Raw genomic sequence first — 17,391 nt, 5'->3', positions numbered from 1 at the left:
CCTGCTGTGAGTAGGTGTGCACCACCACACTCAGCCTGCACAGGGCAGGCCTGCTGTGAGTAGGTGTGCACCACCACACCCAGCCTGCACAGGGCACACCTGTGTCACAAGCTTAAGCATCTGTTCATCTGGAAAAAGTTTTTTTTTAATTGTTAAAAAGCTTGTTTTATATGTATTAACATTGCACCTGCATATAAGTATGTGCACCGTGTGCAAGCCTGGTGACCACAAAGGTCAGAAGACGGCATGGATCCTCTGGAACTGGAGTTACAGATGGTTCCAGTCACCATATGGGGGCTGGGAATGGAACCTGGGTCCTCTACAAGAGCAGCCAGTGCTCTTAACCACTTAGCTACCACTCTAGTCCTCCTTTTATTTTTTTTGGAGATAAAAGTCTCATATGTAGGTAGCCCTGGCTATCCTAGAACTCAGAGACCCATCTGCCTCTGTCTTCCAAGTACTGCCATTAAAGGTCACCAGTCCTTCTGGGTGTGGTGGCTCACACCTTTTAGCCCCAGTGCTTTGAGGCAGAAGCAGACGGATTTCTGAGTTTGAGGCCATTCTGGTCTACAGAGCGAGTCCCAGGACCGCTAGGGCCACACAGCGAGTCTTAAAGGTTCCCACTGTAGCGTCCTTCCACCTGCTTTTTTGGAGTTGGGGTCTCAGTATGTAGTTCTGGAACTCAGAGATCAGCTGCCTCTACCTCTCAAGTGGTGGGATTGAAGGCGTGCACCACACCTGGCTTGAAAATTTTTAGTTTAAACCTTATTGTGTGTGTGCGCGTGGGGGTGGGTGGGCATACACACGATACAGCTTACAGGTGACGCTCAAAGCACAGCCTTCAGGAGGTGGTTCTCTCCCACAGTGGGTTCCGGGCTTGAACTCAGCTATCTACACAGCAAGTGCAGTAGGCAGCTGAGCCACCTCAGACTGGTCGTGGCTGGGGCTTTTTTTTTTTTTTCTTTTCCTTTCTCTTAAGCGTGAGTCTCATGCTACGAAGGCTGCTCTCCAACCTCCAGGCTTAAAAGGTAGGATCTTCCTGCCTCGGTGTGAGAATAGGAGGGGCTGCAGGTCATACCCTGCTACCCTATGAAAATCTTGGGTTTTTTGTTTGTTTGTCTTTTCCTGACAGGGTTTCTCTGTAGCCCTGGCTGTCCTAGAACTAACTCTATAGACCAGGCCAGCCTTCAACTCGAAGATCCAGTTGCCTCTGCCTCCTGAGTGCTGGGATTAAAGGTGTGTGCCACCACTGCCTGGTTTGAAATTCTTAACTTGGATGTCTGGCCTCAAACTCAATCTTCCTGCCTCAGACACCTCCAGGGTTTGGAACACATGTCTTCTCTCTCGAATTTACCTTTTCCCTGCTTCTCTCTCTCTCTCTCTCTCTAAGTTAAGGTGGCTCTCACTGGCCTGGAACTCAGGATATAGACACAAACCAGGCGGCCTCAGATGCACAGAGACCTGAGTGCTGGGATTACAGGTTGAGCTGTGTGAGTGTGCCATGCTGCAGGTCTCTAGGTCATGGGACAACTTGGAGGAGCTGCTTCCCATCTGTCACGTGGGTCCAGGGACTGAAGTCAGTTTGTTAGGGTGGCAGCAGGCTCCCTCCTCCTAGGGTCTCACTGACAGAGCCCTTTATTGCCATCTGCCCCCTGGCAAGAGAGTTCTAGCAATTCCTGGGACTTCCTGGGCCTTGGAAGGGTGCTGGGACTGGGACAATGAGAGGCGGTGGCCGTCACAGATGCCAGGGCCACACTCACCGGCAGATGATCTTCTCGGTGCGGACAGCTCGGTTCCCTACCCCGAGTCGAAGCTTGCGATTGAGCTGCAGTGCGAACCACACATCAGAGCGCTCCGGGGTCAGGTCCCACGCCGTGTCCCCTTCCTTGTTCCGGAGCTCGGGGTTGGCTCCGCGAGACAGGAACAACCTGAGGAATGGCAGAAAGACCACGCCTGGGTCAGAAACTGGGCAGCGGGATGGGTGCCAGGGGCTGGGGAAGCTGGGCTTACAGAACACAGTCGTGGTAGCTCTCCCTGGCAGCGATGTGCAGGGGCGTGTCCCCGTGGTAGTTGACAGCATGGAGGTCACACCGGGCGTTCAGGAGGACCTCGGCAATGGCGGCGCTGCCCGTGAAGGAGGCCCAGTGTAAGCAGATGTTCTCCTCCTGTGGGAGCAAGGGGCGGAGACGGCAGTCATCTGAATCCCTGCACTGCGGTCCCACGGCACCCGCCACCAGCCCTCTCAGCGCCCTAGAGTCCCTCACATTGTCAGTGAGGGTGACGTCGGCACCACGGGTCAGCAGCATCCGGATCACGTCAATGTGCTTGTGCTCGGCTGCCCAGATGATGGGCGTCCAGCCCCCGCTGTCCTGAGGGAGGAGGAAAGACAGGAAAATGAGGGATGGGCGTCCAGCCCCCACTGTCCTGAGGGAGGGGAGGAAGACAGGAATGAGGGATGGGCGTCCAGCCCCCGCTGTCCTGAGGGAGGGGAGAAAGACAGGAATGAGGGCCCGGCCTTGCTGGCTAGAAGACATGAACTCAGGAGGGAGCACTTCCTTGGGGACAGCCAAAGGCAGGAGATGGGGTAGCGCAGAAGCACGCTCTCCCACACATTCACAGGGACGCTCACTCAACACTTTCAGGGACAAAGGGGGGAACTCAGAGTTTCATGAGGCAAAGACAGGAGAAGGGAACCAATATATAGACAATGGGAGGCAGTAGGAGGGGGTCAGCAGTCAGATGGAGGAGGAAGGAGGGGGTCAGCAGTCAGATGGAGGAGGGAGGGGTCAGCAGTCAGATGGAGGAGGGAGGAGGGGGTCAGCAGTCAGATGGAGGAGGAGGGGTCAGCAGTCAGATGGAGGAGGAGGGGTCAGCAGTCAGAGGGAGGAGAAGGAAGGAGGGGGTCAGCAGTCAGATAGAGGAGGAGGAGGAAGGAGGGGTCAACAGTCAGATGGAGGGCAGCCAGGCTGCTGACCTGCGCGTTGACGTCCACCTGCCCTGTGCTCAGCAGCAGGCTGACCATCTCCAAGTTCCCAATTTTGGCTGCATGGTGGAGACAGGTGGAGCCATCCTCTTCCTGAGGGAGACATGAGCCAGTGAGCCCTCGGGCGGGCACCCACACCAGTCTTCCCCCCTCACCGGCTGCCCTCCAGCCCTGCTACCTTGCTGTAGACGCAGCCCCCCAGCTGCACCATGTACCGCGCCACCTCCAGGTGGTTGTTCACCACGGCCTCCATCAGCGGGGTGCGCTGCTGCTTGTCCACGGCGTTGATGTTGGCTCCTGCCTGCGGAGAGGGCACGAGGGCTGGCACCAGGGAGGGGTGCTGGGGAGGGGAAGATGGCTGGACAGGGCAGGGGCACGATGACTCACCTGCAGCAGCACGTGACAGATCTCCACGGACCCCTTCTGCGCAGCCGCATGCAGGGGCGTGCGCTTGCTCTGCTGGTCGCTCTGGAAGTTGGGGTCCAGGTTGTCAACTGCAGGGAGAGGGATGACGGTAAGAGAAGGGGTGAGGCGGTGCTGCCTCCAGGAGACGAGGGTAAGAGAAGGGGTGAGGTGGTGTTGCCTCCAGGGGATGAAGGTAAGTGAAGGGAGGCAGCGCTGCCTCCAGGCAGGCTTCCAGGATCAGGACTGCCCCGCACTGGAGGAAGCACTCGGCCTCCCTACAGAAAGCCTATGGGAGCTATGCACACGACCACCCAACAGTGCTCCGCACCACGTGGCTTCCCGAGGACTCACGCAGCATGAGGATGACCTTCTGCAGTTCTCCCTGCTTCACCGACAGGTACAGCTGCCGTGGGTGGAAACGAAGCTTCTTCCGCCTGCCGGGGGGTGGTGGAGGAGAAGGTGGGCTGCTCAGACATGAGCGCCACCCGCAGCACCCGTTTCTCTGGCCCTGTGCTGATCGACACCCTGGAACAGCACCGACTCACCTCTCTGACTCCTGGATGACCAAGGCCTTCTCCAGGGCTTCCCGGCCGGGCCCTGGGGGCAGACCCACAGCTGAGAGGCAGCCCCCGTTAGGCAGGGTTAGCGAAGGCCCCGAGCTGTCGATGGTGTCGGTCAGGGGGTCACAGGGTGGGCGCCGGGGCTCTCCATGCCCTCGCATTCGGGCACTGTGGGAGAAGGTTCTAAGGTCTGGGGGCAGGGCAGATGGAATGGGAGATGAGGCAGGAGGGCGAGGGAGGGAGGCCAATACCTGGGTTGGGAGGTATCTGCTCGCCCTGGGGCATCCTGTGCCAGGGGCAGCGGGGCAGGAGCTGCAGTGCCGGCTGGAGGGGTTCCCCCATCGCCCCGGGGAATGGTCACCTCCTGGGCCTCTGAAGCATCCTCTCCACAGTGGGGGCAGAAGACCATCCCGTTGAGCTGGGACACACAGGCCTTATGGAAGCGGTGGGTTACTCGGAAGTCAGGGTGGCATTCCAGGAAGGTACCCTGGGGAACAGGGAGAAGGCAGTGAGTCTCTGAGCTCTCTCCCCATCAGGCCACCCGCCCACCCCAGTGGTCACTCACTGCTGTGCAGAAGTAGCCACAGCCTGGGCAGCAATGGTGCTTGACCATTCGGGCTCGATGGGCCTCACAGAGTACCATCAGGGCCACTCGGCTAGAGGGCCGCATAGTCTCCCGCTTGAGGATGGCGGCGTTGCAACCCGACAGCTGCGGGGAAGGAGGGGGAGGGCATTACAATGAGGCCAGGGCCAGAGCTGGCTCTCCTCACGCCTGCTGCTCCCCCAGCCAGCACCCCAGCCCACCTCTCCGTCCACACTTTCGGTGGCCATGCACTTGTGCCCCGCTCTCTCACTGATGCGGTCTATCTTGGGCGCCTCCATGCGGCAGCTGCAGAGGGGCAGCTCCTCGAACCCGCGCTCTGTCTCCAGGGAAGACGTGTCATTGGACACCCCTTGGACAGGAAGAAACAGAGGCGATGAAGGCCTGGCCCCTCACCCACCAGAAGGGTTCCCTCCTTCCCACCCAGCTGCCCCGTTACATTCTAGAACCCTAAAGCCTGGAATGGATACCCCAGCTCTGGAAGGATTTCCCTCCACCCCCGTGGGCACCCCTAGTGGCTCCCTGCCCCGGCAGTTGGCAATTAATTACCAGCGTGGTTGGGGGAGAGGGTCCCCTCGCTGGGCAGCTCCAGGGACCCCAGAGGGACCTCCATGTACTCACTGGGCCCTGAGGAGCCCACACCATTCACTCCTGACACAGAGACAGAGAGAGTGAGAGTGGGGGCTCATGGGGCCTGGGCACGTACGCACATGCGGTGGACACGGTGAGCATGCACGAGCATCTGGAGAGGAGCGGAGGAGCCCTCTCACCTCTTGGCTCCTTGGCCCTCGGAGGCTCTCGCTTCCGCCTTTTCCTCGACGGCTTCACCCAGGGGCTGTCTTTTCGCCATTTCTTCTTGGCCTTGCGCCGGCCACTAGAGCCACTCTGTGGAAGAGGAAGGCTCGGGAGTCTACTCCAGCTCCCAACAGCTCTCTGCTCCTCCAGGCAGGCCAGTCTCCACTCTCACCCTGTCTGACTGATTGCCTGACTCCTCGTCTTCCTCCTCTTCCTCCTCCTCCTCTTCCTCTTCCTCCTCCTCTTCTTCCTCTTCTTCTTCCTCCTCCTCCTCTTCACTCAATTGTTCAGCTAGAGCTTCAACTTCAGACTGAAAGAGAAAAACCAGGCTGGGAGAACAGCAAACTAACTGCAGCTATCTCCGTGGAGAGCAAGACACAGGGAATCCTAAGGCCCCATCACCACCACCGCACGGCCGGGTAAGGTTGCTGGAGGTGGTGGATGTGGGCAGGAGGCAGATCGGGTTGGATAAAGACAGGTATATAACACTTCACGGCAGTGAAAAGGGCCGGTTTTGTGAAACACACAAATAGACATGACAACTCATGGCAACAAAACTGCTATCTAAAAAGCTAACGAGTTGTTTTCTAACAAAGGGGTCAGGCTGCCATCACCGGGCACCACAGGCCTATTGGCAATGTTTTCTTTTAGTTTCTTTGGAGACAGGGTCTCACTGGGTAGTCCTGATTGTCCTGGAACTCAGAGATCCAACCACCGTTGCCTCTGGAGTATGTCAACATTTAAGAGTAAGAGAAATGACCAAATGTCCAATGACAAGTGATGGGAAAGAGCGCTGGCACCCACTTCCAAATTTTCTAGCTAAAAAAACAAAAGCAAAAGGAGCCGGGCGGTGGTGGCGCACACCTTTAATCCCTTTAATCCAGGCAGGCGGATCTCTGTGAGTTCCAGACCAGCCTGGTCTACAAGAGCTAGTGCCAGGACAGGCTCCAAAACCACAGAGAAACCCTGTCTCGAAAAACCAAAAAAAAAAAAAAAAGAAGGAACAAAAGCAGCATATACCTGTGGGACAAGCGCGTGGGACACAGAGTCAGGAAGACCAGAAGCTCGGGGGGCTTAGCAGACCTGGGTTCAGTTCCAGCACCCAACCGGTGGCTCACGACTGTCTGTGACTCTGGTCCCAGGGCATCCAAAGCTCTTCCAACTTCAAGGGCATCAGTCACGCACTTGGCACAACACGCGCGTGCAGGGAAAACACTCTTACATTACATTAAGACAACAAAACCCCCAGAGGCGCAGGATTATCCCTGGCTATGTAGCAAATTTGAGTCCAGCCTGGGGTCCTCGAGATTGCATCCTGAGACAAACAGCGTTGAGGAACTTGAGGGAATCAGCGCCTAGAACTATGAACAGCTTAATCATTCACAAACAGAAAGGCCAAAGACATTCGGCCCCCACTGAGCCAGGTGAAGTCCTGTAAAACTCACTTGCTTTCACCAGGTAATCGCTGAGAAACGGTTTTATAAGTGTCGACAAGCTCCTGTCATCCTAGCACTGGGGATAGGGTGGGGCCACAGACAGGAGGAACTAAGTTCAAGGCCAGCCTAAGATACAAACTGAAACCTTCTCAACTGCCCCCAAGGGGCGGGGGAAGCACCCCTTTAATCCCAGCACTCCAAGCAGAGGCAGAAAAAGACAGAAGGACCTCTGGTCATTTTGAGGCCAAATAGGGGTACATACTGGGACCCTGTCTCAAAATGAAAGACAAAACCGGTGATACAGCGTATAATACCAGTTATGCAGGAGGCTGAAGCAGGAGGATTACAACGAGTAAATTCAAGGCCAGTCCTGGTCGCCCTAGCAAAGAACCTGATCACCTAAAAAGCAGCCTAGAGCTTGCTCACCCAGTGAAGCCCCAAGTTGAATCCCAAATTTGGCAAAACTAAAACATAGGCCTGTTTAGAGCTGCCAAGAGGGGTCTCGTCTACACGAACGCGACACTGAGACTTGCTTGCCGAGTTGTGTGTACGAGGGGGGCAGTAGCTGTGTGCTGGGGTCCACCGCTCCCTTCTGTGTTCAGTGGAAAGTTTCTACAGCAAAGTGGCAAATAAATAAAAACGAACACAAAGCCAGGAGATGGCGGCACTCGGGAGGCAGAGGCAGGGGAATCTCTGAGTTCAGGGCCAGCCTGGTCTATACAGTGAGTTCCAGGACAGCCAGGGCTACACAGAGAAACTCGTCCTGAAAAACCAAAGAGCTAGAAAAAAAGTAAAAGAGGAAGCAGAGATACTTCAGTGGATAAAGAGATTGCAGCTCCGGTGTCCGATCAGAGCTGGATCCCCAGACTTCAGAGAGAAAAGCCAAGTGCTCCCACCTTGGTGACATAGACCCCTAACTTCAACCTCAAACACTGGGGATATAAGTCTAAAACAGGAGACCCAGTACTAAGAGAGATAAAATCCAGCCGGGTGTGGTGGCACACTCCTTTAATCCCAACACTCAAGGAGGCAGAGAGATTTCTGTGAGTTCAAGGGCAGCCTGGTCTAGAGTTGAGTTTCAGGACAACCAGAGATACAGAGAAACCCTGTCTCTAAAAAAAAACCAAAGGGGGAAAAAATAGAGAGAGAAAAAAATCCCCAGGGCCTACGTGGAGCAGAGAACCATGCCCCTCAGGAAGTCCTCTTCCATCCCAACACTGAGGAGGCAGAGGCAGGCAGATTGCTAGAGTTGGACGTTAGCTGGGTTTCCAGGCCAGCATGGGCTACATGGTGAGACTCTGTCAAACAAAACCAGCCAAAACAAAAAAAAGCACCACCAAAATGATCAATAAATAAGCCGAAAAGAAACAAAAGAGCCTTCACAGTACAGGGAGGTCGTGATGGACAGAGGGGTAGAGCTGGGATTGGGGGTGGGATGCAAGAAATGGCTGCAGACCACACAGTGGAGGACAGACGGGAAGGCAGAGGGAAGCTGGGGAGCCAGCTGGGCCAGCACACCTTGCTGTCTGAATCCACTCGCTCATCCACGGAGTAAGAGTCATAGTAGAGGCTGAAGTCATCACCCACCACTGTCTCCCACTCCTCCAGCGGCCTGGGCTCTCCTTTCTCCAGGGTCACATCTCCTGAGCCCCGGGCAAAGTCCTCCGACTAGAGAAAGATGACAAAGTCTGAGGCTGCTGCCCTGCCCCCGACACCCACCCCCACCCCCAGGTCTTCCTCTCCAGCTTACCAGGCTGCCAGAGTTCAGCTTCCTCCTTTTGGCCACATCTGGAAAGACAGAAAAGCGAGGACAGAACTCGTAACCCCTGGGACAGAATACTGCAAGCCACAGGGAGTGTGTACAGAGAGGTGTAGGGGTGACTAACCTGGGGTCACCTTCCCCAGAGAGTGCATGTCGTCACTCATGCGGAAATGTTGTACTTCAGGGGGCCGCTTCTCAGGGACGGGGGGCTGGAGCAGGAAGGACAACTTTCAGTCAGATTATTACTCACCCTTAAAAAGGAAACCTGCGGCGGGCAGTGGTGGTACACGCCTTTAATCCCAGCACTCGGGAGGCAGAGGCAGGCGGATCTCTGTGAGTTCAAGACCAGCCTGGTCTACAAGAGCTAGTTCCAGGACAGGCTCCAAAGCCACAGAGAAACCCTGTCTCAAAAAAAAAAAAAAAAAAAAATTTCCTTTTTTTTTTTTTAAGACAGGCGTCACATGTCACTGGGTAGCTGGCTCTAGCTGCCCTGGACCTTACTATGTGGATCAGATTGTCCCAAAGCTCACTGAGATCCTCCTGATTCTACCTCCCAAATGCTGGGATTTAAAGTATGTATGACTGCTGCCTGCTAAAATTATTAATGAAAAAAATCAGTAGGTTGATATAGGAAGAAAATGTGAACAGAAACCCAGAGGTCTCCAATGTGGAGTCAAAATATTATTTTTTACTTATTTTCACGTTTCTGTGAGTTTCAGCGCTCCCTGTGTGCAGGAGCCTTTGAAGACTAGAAGGCAGCATTCGAGCCCCTGAAGCTGAAGTTACAGGTGGCTGTGCGCTGCCAGGTGACGCTGGGATCTGAGCCAGAGTCCTGGGCAAGAACAGTTCTAGTGCTCTCAACCATCGGGTAGCTCTCCAGCGGCAGAGCAACAACACCAAAAACAAAAAGAAATACGACGACACTGTGGCTCAGTGGGCAGGGGGGGTTGATGAGCAAACCCTACAGCTTCAGGCTGATTCCTGGGTCCCATGGAAAAGTGAAGAGACCAGGCTCCACAGAGATGCCCTCTGTCCTCCACCCCCCTCCCCACCATGCACATTCTTGAAAGCTGTGTCTACACCCAAACAATCTTAAGGACTACTGATGCAGTCACATTAACTAATCACCTACAGTGGACCTAAACTACAAGGAAGATGTGTGTAAGTCATATGCAAATATCGAGATCACTTGGCCTCTTCCCCGACTGCGCTCATAATTTTATATGAGGGGCCCCGAGCAAACACGGACTTCCCGTACCAGAGAAGAACAATGACACCCTGATGAGGTCATAGCTTTCTCAGAAACAGAAGACAGGGTGGGAGAGTTGGCTCAGGGGTTAAGTGCACTTGCTGCTCTTGTGGAGGACCTAGGTTCAGTTCCTAGCAACCACACGCAGCTCACAACGGCTTCAGACTCCAGCTCCAGGGAACCCACTGCCCTCTTCTAGCCTCGGAGGGCACCAGGCACACAAGGCAGGTAAAATACCCACATACATAAAAATTATGTAGTTTGCCTGGCGGTGGTGGCGCACGCCTTTAATCCCAGCACTTGGGAGGCAGAGGCAGGCGGATCTCTGAGTTCGAGGCCAGCCTGGTCTACAAGAGCTAGTTCCAGGACAGACACCAAAAACTACAGAGAAACCCTGTCTCGAAAATCAAAAAAAAAAAAAAAAAAAAAAAAAGTAGTTAAAAAAAATTACAACGAAACACCTGGGTGGGGTGGTTCGGGACTAAACCTTGCAATCACACCAAGTCCAGGCAGCCTATGTTACGTAAGACCACCTCAAAGGCAAAAATAAAATAATAATAGGTTGGGGGCATACACCCGCAGCCCCAGACTTGGGAGGCAGAGCAAGCTGGATATGTGCGTTAAAGGCCAGTTTGATCTCTACAGTAAGTGCAAGGCCAGCCAGGGCAATACAGTTGAGATCCTGTTATACTTTTACACTTAAATACACACACACACACACACATATATAAATAAAAACACACACACATATATATAAATAAAAATAAACAACCACCTCCAACAACAATAAAACCCTCCAAAACAACAAAGCAAGACCCAGCCTAGGGTACACAAACCACACCTAGACAGAGGAGCCCTTTAAACCTTGATAGTCCGATTCTGTGCTCTGTGCTCTGGCCACTCCCACTGTCAGACTGGTGGCCTACCCAGGGGAGGGGTCCCAGTAAAAACTTCAGGCCGTGTAAGAGTGGTCTCAAAAACTGGGAAAAGCTCCCCAAGGACTATCAGAGGTAGAAGGGAGAGAAGGCTGAGCCCGCAGAGTCGTTTTGGCAAGAGTAATTAGGACAATAACTATATAATTAACTCTGCATCTGTCAGTCTCCTCTCTGGCCGCCCCTCCCCCAAGAACACAAACTCCAGGAAGCCAGCAATTACTCCGGTCACAGATGAAGCCCAGCCCAACATCTGACACTTGGTAGCCTATTGGTAAATTCGAAAAAAAAATCTGAATACAGGAGGCCCAAGGCTAAATCCCGGAAGGAGACGAAAAAAAAAAAAAAAAACCAACAACAAAAACAAAGCCAAAAAAAAAAAAAAAAAAAAATTTCCTTTTTTTCCCAAGTCTCCTCTCTTTCTCTAAGCAGGCCCAGGAATCCTAAGCACCTGTAGGGGGTCNCAAACCCAAAAAAAAAAAAAAAAAAAAAAAAAAAAGCCCATCCAGAGATTCCCCATTCTCTCCACCCAACCTCCACAATCTCACCTGTCCGTTGCCAGGCTTGGACATGGTTTTCCGGGCTCGGTGCACTTTGGGCTGCCCCTCCTGGCCGGCGGTTGTTGCCGGAGGGGGTTCAGGCCCAGCAGCTGCAGTTCCCTGGGCCCCGGGCATGCTCAACAGCCTCATGGCCAAACTCTGGACCGAGGGGGGGGACTTTCCGGCCCCAGTCATTGACATTTTAGCCCGACTGGGACAGGCACCCCCCTTGCTGGGGGAAGAGGGGAATGACTTTGTGGCGTGGCCTAGAAGAGAGGCAGGCAGGGGGAGCAGGGTAAGCAAGCGGGCAGAAGGTCCTTTTCCACCCCCCTCTCCCTCTCGCCCCAGCCGCTCACCCAGCAGGACTCGGCCCCCATCTCCCTCCAGGCTCTCGGGTTCATCCCCGATGAGTGGCGTGGCCCCCACTGGGGTGTCAACCCCCTCATCGCCGACGGTGACAGTGACAGAGGCTGGAGAGGGGGGGCCTGCGGGCTCCAGGGAGTCGGGGTCGGCCTTGGGAAGGGTCTCCTCGCTATGAGGGGTGTCCCCCAAAGAGCCAAGCACTGTGGGGGGCGGGGGGAGAAAAGGAAAAGTTCAGGGCCTGAGGCTCCCGGATCCCGGGTTGGGGGTGGGGAGGGTGGCGGTCCGGCTGGGCCTGCTCCGGCCTCACTCACCTCTCTCGGACGTCCCTCTGGGCTCCTTCTCCAGCAGCAGCGCCCCCATCTCAGCGGGGGTCTCCCCCTGGGAGGGGAGACAAGGAACCGGAGGGCCCGTCAGCCCGGCAGGCAGCTGCGGGGCCCAGGACGCCTGGGCCCGGGGCAGCGAGAGCAGGCTCCGGGGCCTACCTCGCCCTCGGTGGGCGCCCCCCCGACCGCGGCCGCGGCCGCCCGTGGGGGTCGCACGCCCCCGCCCCCGGGCCCGCATCAGCCCCCTCCCTCTCGGCAGACCCCGCATCTCTGGGGCCGGCAGCAGAGGAGGGGGAGGGGGCGGGGCCTCCGCGCCCCGGCCCCGCCCCCTCCTCCCGGCTGCACGCGCCGCTCCCCCTTTGTCCCCCAGGCCGCGGGGACCCCGGCCACCAACCCCTGCAACGCCCGCTGCGCCCCAGCCCGGCGGACGGCCCCTCGCGCCCCTCGCGCGTGCTCCCGGGGTCGCGGCGCCCACCGCCCACGCAGGGGCCGCGGGCGGCGGCACGCGCGACTCGGCGCCCACTCCCCCCACCTCCCACCCCCTGGTCCCCTCATCCGCCCCCGGTGTTGGGCCCCCGGTCTGCTGCAAGTTCGGCTCGGGCCCCCCGGCCCCGTTGCACCCCCGGAGCATTGCACGAGTGCGCGCTTCCCCCGGGCGCGCGCGCGGGCATGCACCCGCCTCTCCCCCTCCCCTTCCGCACCTCGGCGGCCGCCGCCGCAGCAGCTCCCGCCGCCGCCGCCATCGCCGCTTGCGCGGGGGGCCGAGCCGGCGCGCGGCCGCCCCGGGTCACGTGGACAAGGAGGGAGGGCGACAAGACGCCTTAAAGGAGCCGCTGCGGGCCTTTTGGCCATTTTTGCCCCCCGGAGTGGCCTCGGAGGTCCAGAACTAGGGGCTGCAGGGCAGAGGGCCTTCATTCCTAGGCTCAGCTCTGCGGGGAAGAAGGGCGAGGCGCGTCTGGGCTGTGGCTTCCCTGTCCCCGCCCGGTTTTGCTAACACGTGAAGCCTGAGCCTCTGCAGCTGCTGCGTGTGTAGCTTTCTGGTTCTGAGCCACCCGACTGGAGGCTGCGCCTAGTGCACGAGAAGGGGCGACAGGCCCGTGGAAGGCACCCTTCCTTCTGGATCAGCGTCCTGAAAGGCGAGGGCCAAATGTCTTGTGTGTGTGCCAGGCGAGTTACGCCACGACGTGCACGAGATGCCAACTGAAGGCAGCGGCCTCAAGGGTGACTATGGTCTGTGGACAGTAACCATTTCTGCCAAACGTTTTGCAGCCGGGGGTCATGTCTAGCCGACAGTTTAGGAGAGAACGGTACACACATTAAAGTGCACGGCCCTGACACTGATCAGGGCAGCATCCCCTCAGGCATTACGTCCTGGCCAAAGTCTGAAAATACCTGTACGGCTTCACAGACATTACTGGACAGGCAGGTAGTTGTTATTGGGCCCGAGGCCAATTCAAAGTCTTATGGGAACTGTAGTTCTCTTTGGATAAGAACTTTTCAGAGCTTTCTGGGAATTGTAGTCTTCTAGGCATTCGAAGCTAAGTTTAGCCGATTTTTCAGCTTTCCTTAAAACACGAACTTTCTGCCACAGACAGACGTGTTCGGACACTGATGCCTGCCTGCCTGCCATCTCAGTGGGTACACTGGCACCTGTGGCTCATGCCTGGCACTGGTACCAAACCACACAGAGGTTATGCCCTCACTAGGTGTTAAGGCTGCCCAATTGGAGGAGGGCGTGTTCCTGACCAGAGGAGCTCACTGGCATGTCCCTACTCCCCGCTTGAGGCTGGTCTCCTTTTGGCACGGGGCTACAGTCCTTAGCTCTGGGAGAGGCTGTCGATGGTGGGTAGTCATACACATGCAGTTGCCAGAACATAAAGAAAAAAAGTTTTGTTGTTTTTTATTTTATGGAAAAACAAAGAAAAACTAAAACCCCGAACTCCAGAAAAAATCCTAAAAAATACGTTTTCTTAAAAAATACTGTATAAGTCTCTACTCCTCTCCCTCCCCCCATCAGCCTTCCTCCTGTCCTTTTTCCTAAGTGCCCTGCCCCCCGCCCCTCCACTAGTCACTGCCCTTGCTATTGTACCCCCTCATCTCATTTCCTACCCAGGTTGCCCACCCTCTTCTCTTACCTGGCACATAGATTTTCTTTCATTTCCGGAGTCCCACTTCCCCAGCATGCAAGAACCGCCTCCCCGTCCTTTTCTGGGACTTCATACCTGCTTCCCCTACAACTCCCATCTCCCTGTGCACTATTCTAATCAGGAGCAAGAAAAGTGCATCCTGCCAATCCCCCCACAATTCCCGCCCCCACCCCACCTCAAGAAACGCTAGAATCTTCCCCCTGGGCAGCTTTAGCCAGGAAAGAGCTGTTCTCCAAACTTTCCACCTTTGCTTTTTTTTTTTTCTCCCTCCACACTGTTCGTGCACCTCTACAAAAGAGAAATCTTTCTTTGGGACCCCATATTCCCTCGGCCTTGTCAACCCTGTCTCCGGCTCCATCTGTTTCTTCTGCTCTTTGAGGCAAGGTCTTCTCTCCAATCTGCCTCTCTCAAGATGTATGCCTGCCCCAGAACCCCGCCCCCCAATTCTCCCGGGCCCAGGAACCCCCAGCCTCCGGGCCCATCAGCGGATGAGGACGTTGATCTCCGCCACGCCAGCCTCCAGCACGTTCTCGGCTGTGGTTTTGCCATGTTGCTCCTTGAGATGCCGCCTGATGGCTGGCTTGTGGGCGAAGCGCACGTCACAGTAGGAGCATCGATAGGGCCGCGCTCCTGAGTGCAGGTTGAGGTGATCGTGCAGCGTGGACTTCTGCGTGAAGCACTTGCCGCAGATGCCACACGAGTGCGACTTGACGCCGCGGTGCACGTTCATGTGGCGGTTGAGGTTGCTGCTGTGGTTGAACTGCTTGCCGCACCGCGGGCACATGAAAATGAAATGTTGCGCACGCATGTGGAAGACCAGCTTCTCCACGCCCTGGAACACTTCCGGGCACTTGGTGCATTTGATGTTCTTTAAGGGGTTTCCACTTGAGAAGCCCCCGGGCAGGGGTCCCCGGCTGCTCCCTGCCCCCAGACTGCCCCCCGCCCCCCGGGCAGCCATGGCCACTGCTGCTGCTTCCACTAGGCCCGAGGTGGCCCCCACACTGGCCCGGCCTCCTGGGATCAACAACAGGCCTTCCCCTTCGGCGTCCTCTGACAGGCTATAGCAGGCCTTCACCACACCTTGCGGTGGGGCTACAGTGTTGGGGGCCACGCTACTCTGGGCCAGCTCCCCGAGGTGGCTGCTCACGGAGGCCCCGATGCCCAGACCCGCTGCTAGGCCTCCAGGGGGTTTGAGCCGGTGTGCTACTTCGAGGGCGGACTCCACCTTGACAATGCAGATGTCAGAAACATCCTCATCCTCGTCCTCGTCCTCGTCTTCCGCCTTCAGCTCTAGGTCCTCATCCAGCGGAAACTCCAGCTTCACCGGTCTTAGGAGCGGAGGGGGTAGAGGAGGTGGGGGCGGGGGTTTCGGGGCTGGCTTTGGGGTCCTGGCTGGAGGGAGGAGGGACTTGGTGGCACTGACGGTGCTTACGAGACTAGCCTCGCTGACCCCATCCTCTTTGAGGCCTATTTTGGGCTCAATGAACTGACTGAGGGCGTTCCGGCATTTCTCCACCACGTGCTCCATCTGCAGGTAGGAGGCAGCCGTCAGGTAGTTGACGATGTCCCTGACTGCGAACTCCAGGGCGCCCGTGTAGCAAGAGAGGAGCAGGTCCGCCACAATGCGTGCGCTGTGCATCAGCGAGACCTGCAGCTCCGAGCTGGGGTTCAGCAAGAACTGGTCCCGGAGGAACGGTGAGCAGGCGGCCAAGATGACCTTGTGGCCACGGAATTTGAGGCTGTCGGCCACGATGGTCACGTCGCAGAACCGCTCCTCCGCACGGAGCTGGTTCATGTTCCGCAACGTAGCGGCCTCGTGGCCAGGCAGCTGGAAACGCAAGACTTCCACCCCAGAGGCCATTGTGGCGGGAGTGGACTGCCCTGGGTGGGAAGGAAACCGGTCAGAGACAAAGGTCTCTGGCTGTCGGAAGCCAAGGCTTTAGACCCCTCATCCCCACCTCCCCAGGCTTGGCGCGCCTCCCTCAGTTTCCCTAATTCCGAGGAGGCGCGGTCCCTCCGAGGAGGGAGGCGTGGTTCCCGGGGGCGGGGCAGCGGCGTCCACACCCCCCAGTCCCGCGGCCCGCGCGCCCATGGGAGAATGGAGAAAGGGGTGGGTGGGGGTAAGGAACCCAAGGATTGCCACTCTGGGGTGGCCCCCAGTTGTAGGCTCTCCTCACCGGCCTCGCCTCTAGCCCGGGCCGCGCGCTGCTGTGAGTCCCCCCTTTTCACGTCCTCCCGCCGCCCGGACAGGTCGTGCACGCCCCCCTCCCACGCGCAGATTCTCCGTGGCACGCCCCCCCCTCCAGACTCACGACCCTGGGTGCACGCGCCTCTCACCTGGCCCGGTTCCGCGTGCTGATTTTCCCCCCTGGTCCCCCACCCCCCCGGGGCCGGCGGCGCCCCCCACACTCGGGCAGGGCCTGGGCAGCGCGCAGGCGCGGGGGTGCACGGGGCGCGCGCGCGGGCCGGCTCCGCGTGGGCGGGAGGGGGAGGGGCGGGGGCAGCTCGTGCCGAGTGTTCCAAGGCCCCGCGCAGCGCAGCGTCCGCGAGGACTCGGGGAGGAGGAAGAGGGGAGGGAATTAAAGGAGCAGGATTCCCCCTCCCCGACCCCCCTTTCCTCCCCGGCACCCCCACGCGGTTAAAGGGCTGGACAGTCGTGCCTCCCCTTTGGCCAGGATTATTTGTCCGCCAGAGCGGAAATACGCTCCACTCCCCCCCCCCTTCCACGCTCCCCCTCCTCTCTGCCTTTGGGGCCCGTGGCCCATCTGCGCGTGCGTGCCAGGGCCCGCGCACTCAGGCCCGCCCCCGGCTCCCGGAGCACCCCCCCCCCGCGCCCCTGCGCGCCCCCGCTCGCCCCGCCCGCCCCACGCCCCCCCAGCGCGCGCGCTCCCCTGGAGCTGCGCAATCTGCGCGGCCACCTGCTCCAGAGCAAGGCGTCGCTGCCGCCCAGCTGTGCTAGTCGGCACCTCCCAGGGCCTCGGACCTGCTGGTGGCCTACGGATCCCTGGATCGCGGCTGCCCACCGGTGCATCCTCCGCTGAATGTGGGCACAGTTCCTCAGGCCGCGCCTCCAGACATTTCCAAGTCTTTTGAAGCTAGTGTCTGCGGTAGTCCTCCTGATCTAGAAGCTAATTTCGCTTTCCACACAGCCAGATGAACCAGCGATCCCTGCTTGCCCCGCTTCAGAACAGTTGCTTAAACGCACACTCAACCTCCCTTCTGTTGCATCCATTCTAACTTCTTGCCAAGGCCAAGCTCTCTCTCGTGCTGTGGGAGACTGGCGCACTTCACCTCCA

The 17,391-nt window shown here is 57.6% G+C and overlaps 2 protein-coding genes across 8 annotated transcripts in view; both read right to left on the bottom strand.

Moving 5' to 3' along the window:
• The window catches only part of Ehmt2 (euchromatic histone lysine methyltransferase 2), a 17,416-nt gene extending 4,616 nt beyond the window's left edge, over positions 1 to 12,800 (bottom strand). Inside the window, exons 1-21 of one of the 7 annotated variants that reach the window (XM_050132982.1) lie at positions 12,650 to 12,800; positions 11,937 to 12,003; positions 11,619 to 11,825; positions 11,272 to 11,528; positions 8,667 to 8,751; positions 8,531 to 8,568; positions 8,299 to 8,448; positions 5,517 to 5,654; positions 5,320 to 5,434; positions 5,099 to 5,200; positions 4,753 to 4,901; positions 4,514 to 4,657; positions 4,200 to 4,435; positions 3,934 to 4,116; positions 3,740 to 3,852; positions 3,371 to 3,477; positions 3,162 to 3,284; positions 2,975 to 3,076; positions 2,265 to 2,369; positions 2,011 to 2,165; positions 1,761 to 1,928 (exon numbers count right to left, since the gene is read on the bottom strand). In XM_050132982.1, coding sequence (XP_049988939.1) covers positions 1,761 to 1,928; positions 2,011 to 2,165; positions 2,265 to 2,369; positions 2,975 to 3,076; positions 3,162 to 3,284; positions 3,371 to 3,477; positions 3,740 to 3,852; positions 3,934 to 4,116; positions 4,200 to 4,435; positions 4,514 to 4,657; positions 4,753 to 4,901; positions 5,099 to 5,200; positions 5,320 to 5,434; positions 5,517 to 5,654; positions 8,299 to 8,448; positions 8,531 to 8,568; positions 8,667 to 8,751; positions 11,272 to 11,528; positions 11,619 to 11,825; positions 11,937 to 12,003; positions 12,650 to 12,691 — 2,786 coding nt within the window. In that variant the 5' untranslated portion in view covers positions 12,692 to 12,800. Of the gene's footprint in view, positions 1 to 1,760; positions 1,929 to 2,010; positions 2,166 to 2,264; positions 2,370 to 2,974; positions 3,077 to 3,161; positions 3,285 to 3,370; positions 3,478 to 3,739; positions 3,853 to 3,933; positions 4,117 to 4,199; positions 4,436 to 4,513; positions 4,658 to 4,752; positions 4,902 to 5,098; positions 5,201 to 5,319; positions 5,435 to 5,516; positions 5,655 to 8,298; positions 8,449 to 8,530; positions 8,569 to 8,666; positions 8,752 to 11,271; positions 11,529 to 11,618; positions 11,826 to 11,936; positions 12,595 to 12,649 lie in introns of those variants that run through there. The other 6 variants (XM_050132983.1, XM_050132984.1, XM_050132977.1 and 3 more) reach the window with 6 other exon arrangements.
• A 1,504-nt stretch (positions 12,801 to 14,304) lies between these two features.
• Positions 14,305 to 16,803, bottom strand: Zbtb12 (zinc finger and BTB domain containing 12). Its single transcript, XM_050132990.1, has 2 exons — positions 16,433 to 16,803; positions 14,305 to 15,976 (listed from the first exon to the last, which is right to left on the bottom strand). Exon 2 carries the CDS (start codon positions 15,954 to 15,956, stop codon positions 14,577 to 14,579), a length of 1,380 nt encoding a protein of 459 aa, XP_049988947.1. The 5' UTR covers positions 15,957 to 15,976; positions 16,433 to 16,803; the 3' UTR covers positions 14,305 to 14,576.
• Between the last annotated feature and the right edge of the window lie 588 nt (positions 16,804 to 17,391).

This window comes from Alexandromys fortis, unplaced genomic scaffold (genome assembly GCF_014885135.2).
Source record: "Alexandromys fortis isolate MF-2015 unplaced genomic scaffold, M_Fortis_MF-2015_v1.1 scaffold_489, whole genome shotgun sequence".
Lineage (NCBI taxonomy): Eukaryota > Metazoa > Chordata > Mammalia > Rodentia > Cricetidae > Alexandromys > Alexandromys fortis.
Note: the sequence above shows the minus strand (reverse complement) of the source record. Positions and strands in the feature narration are given on the sequence as shown.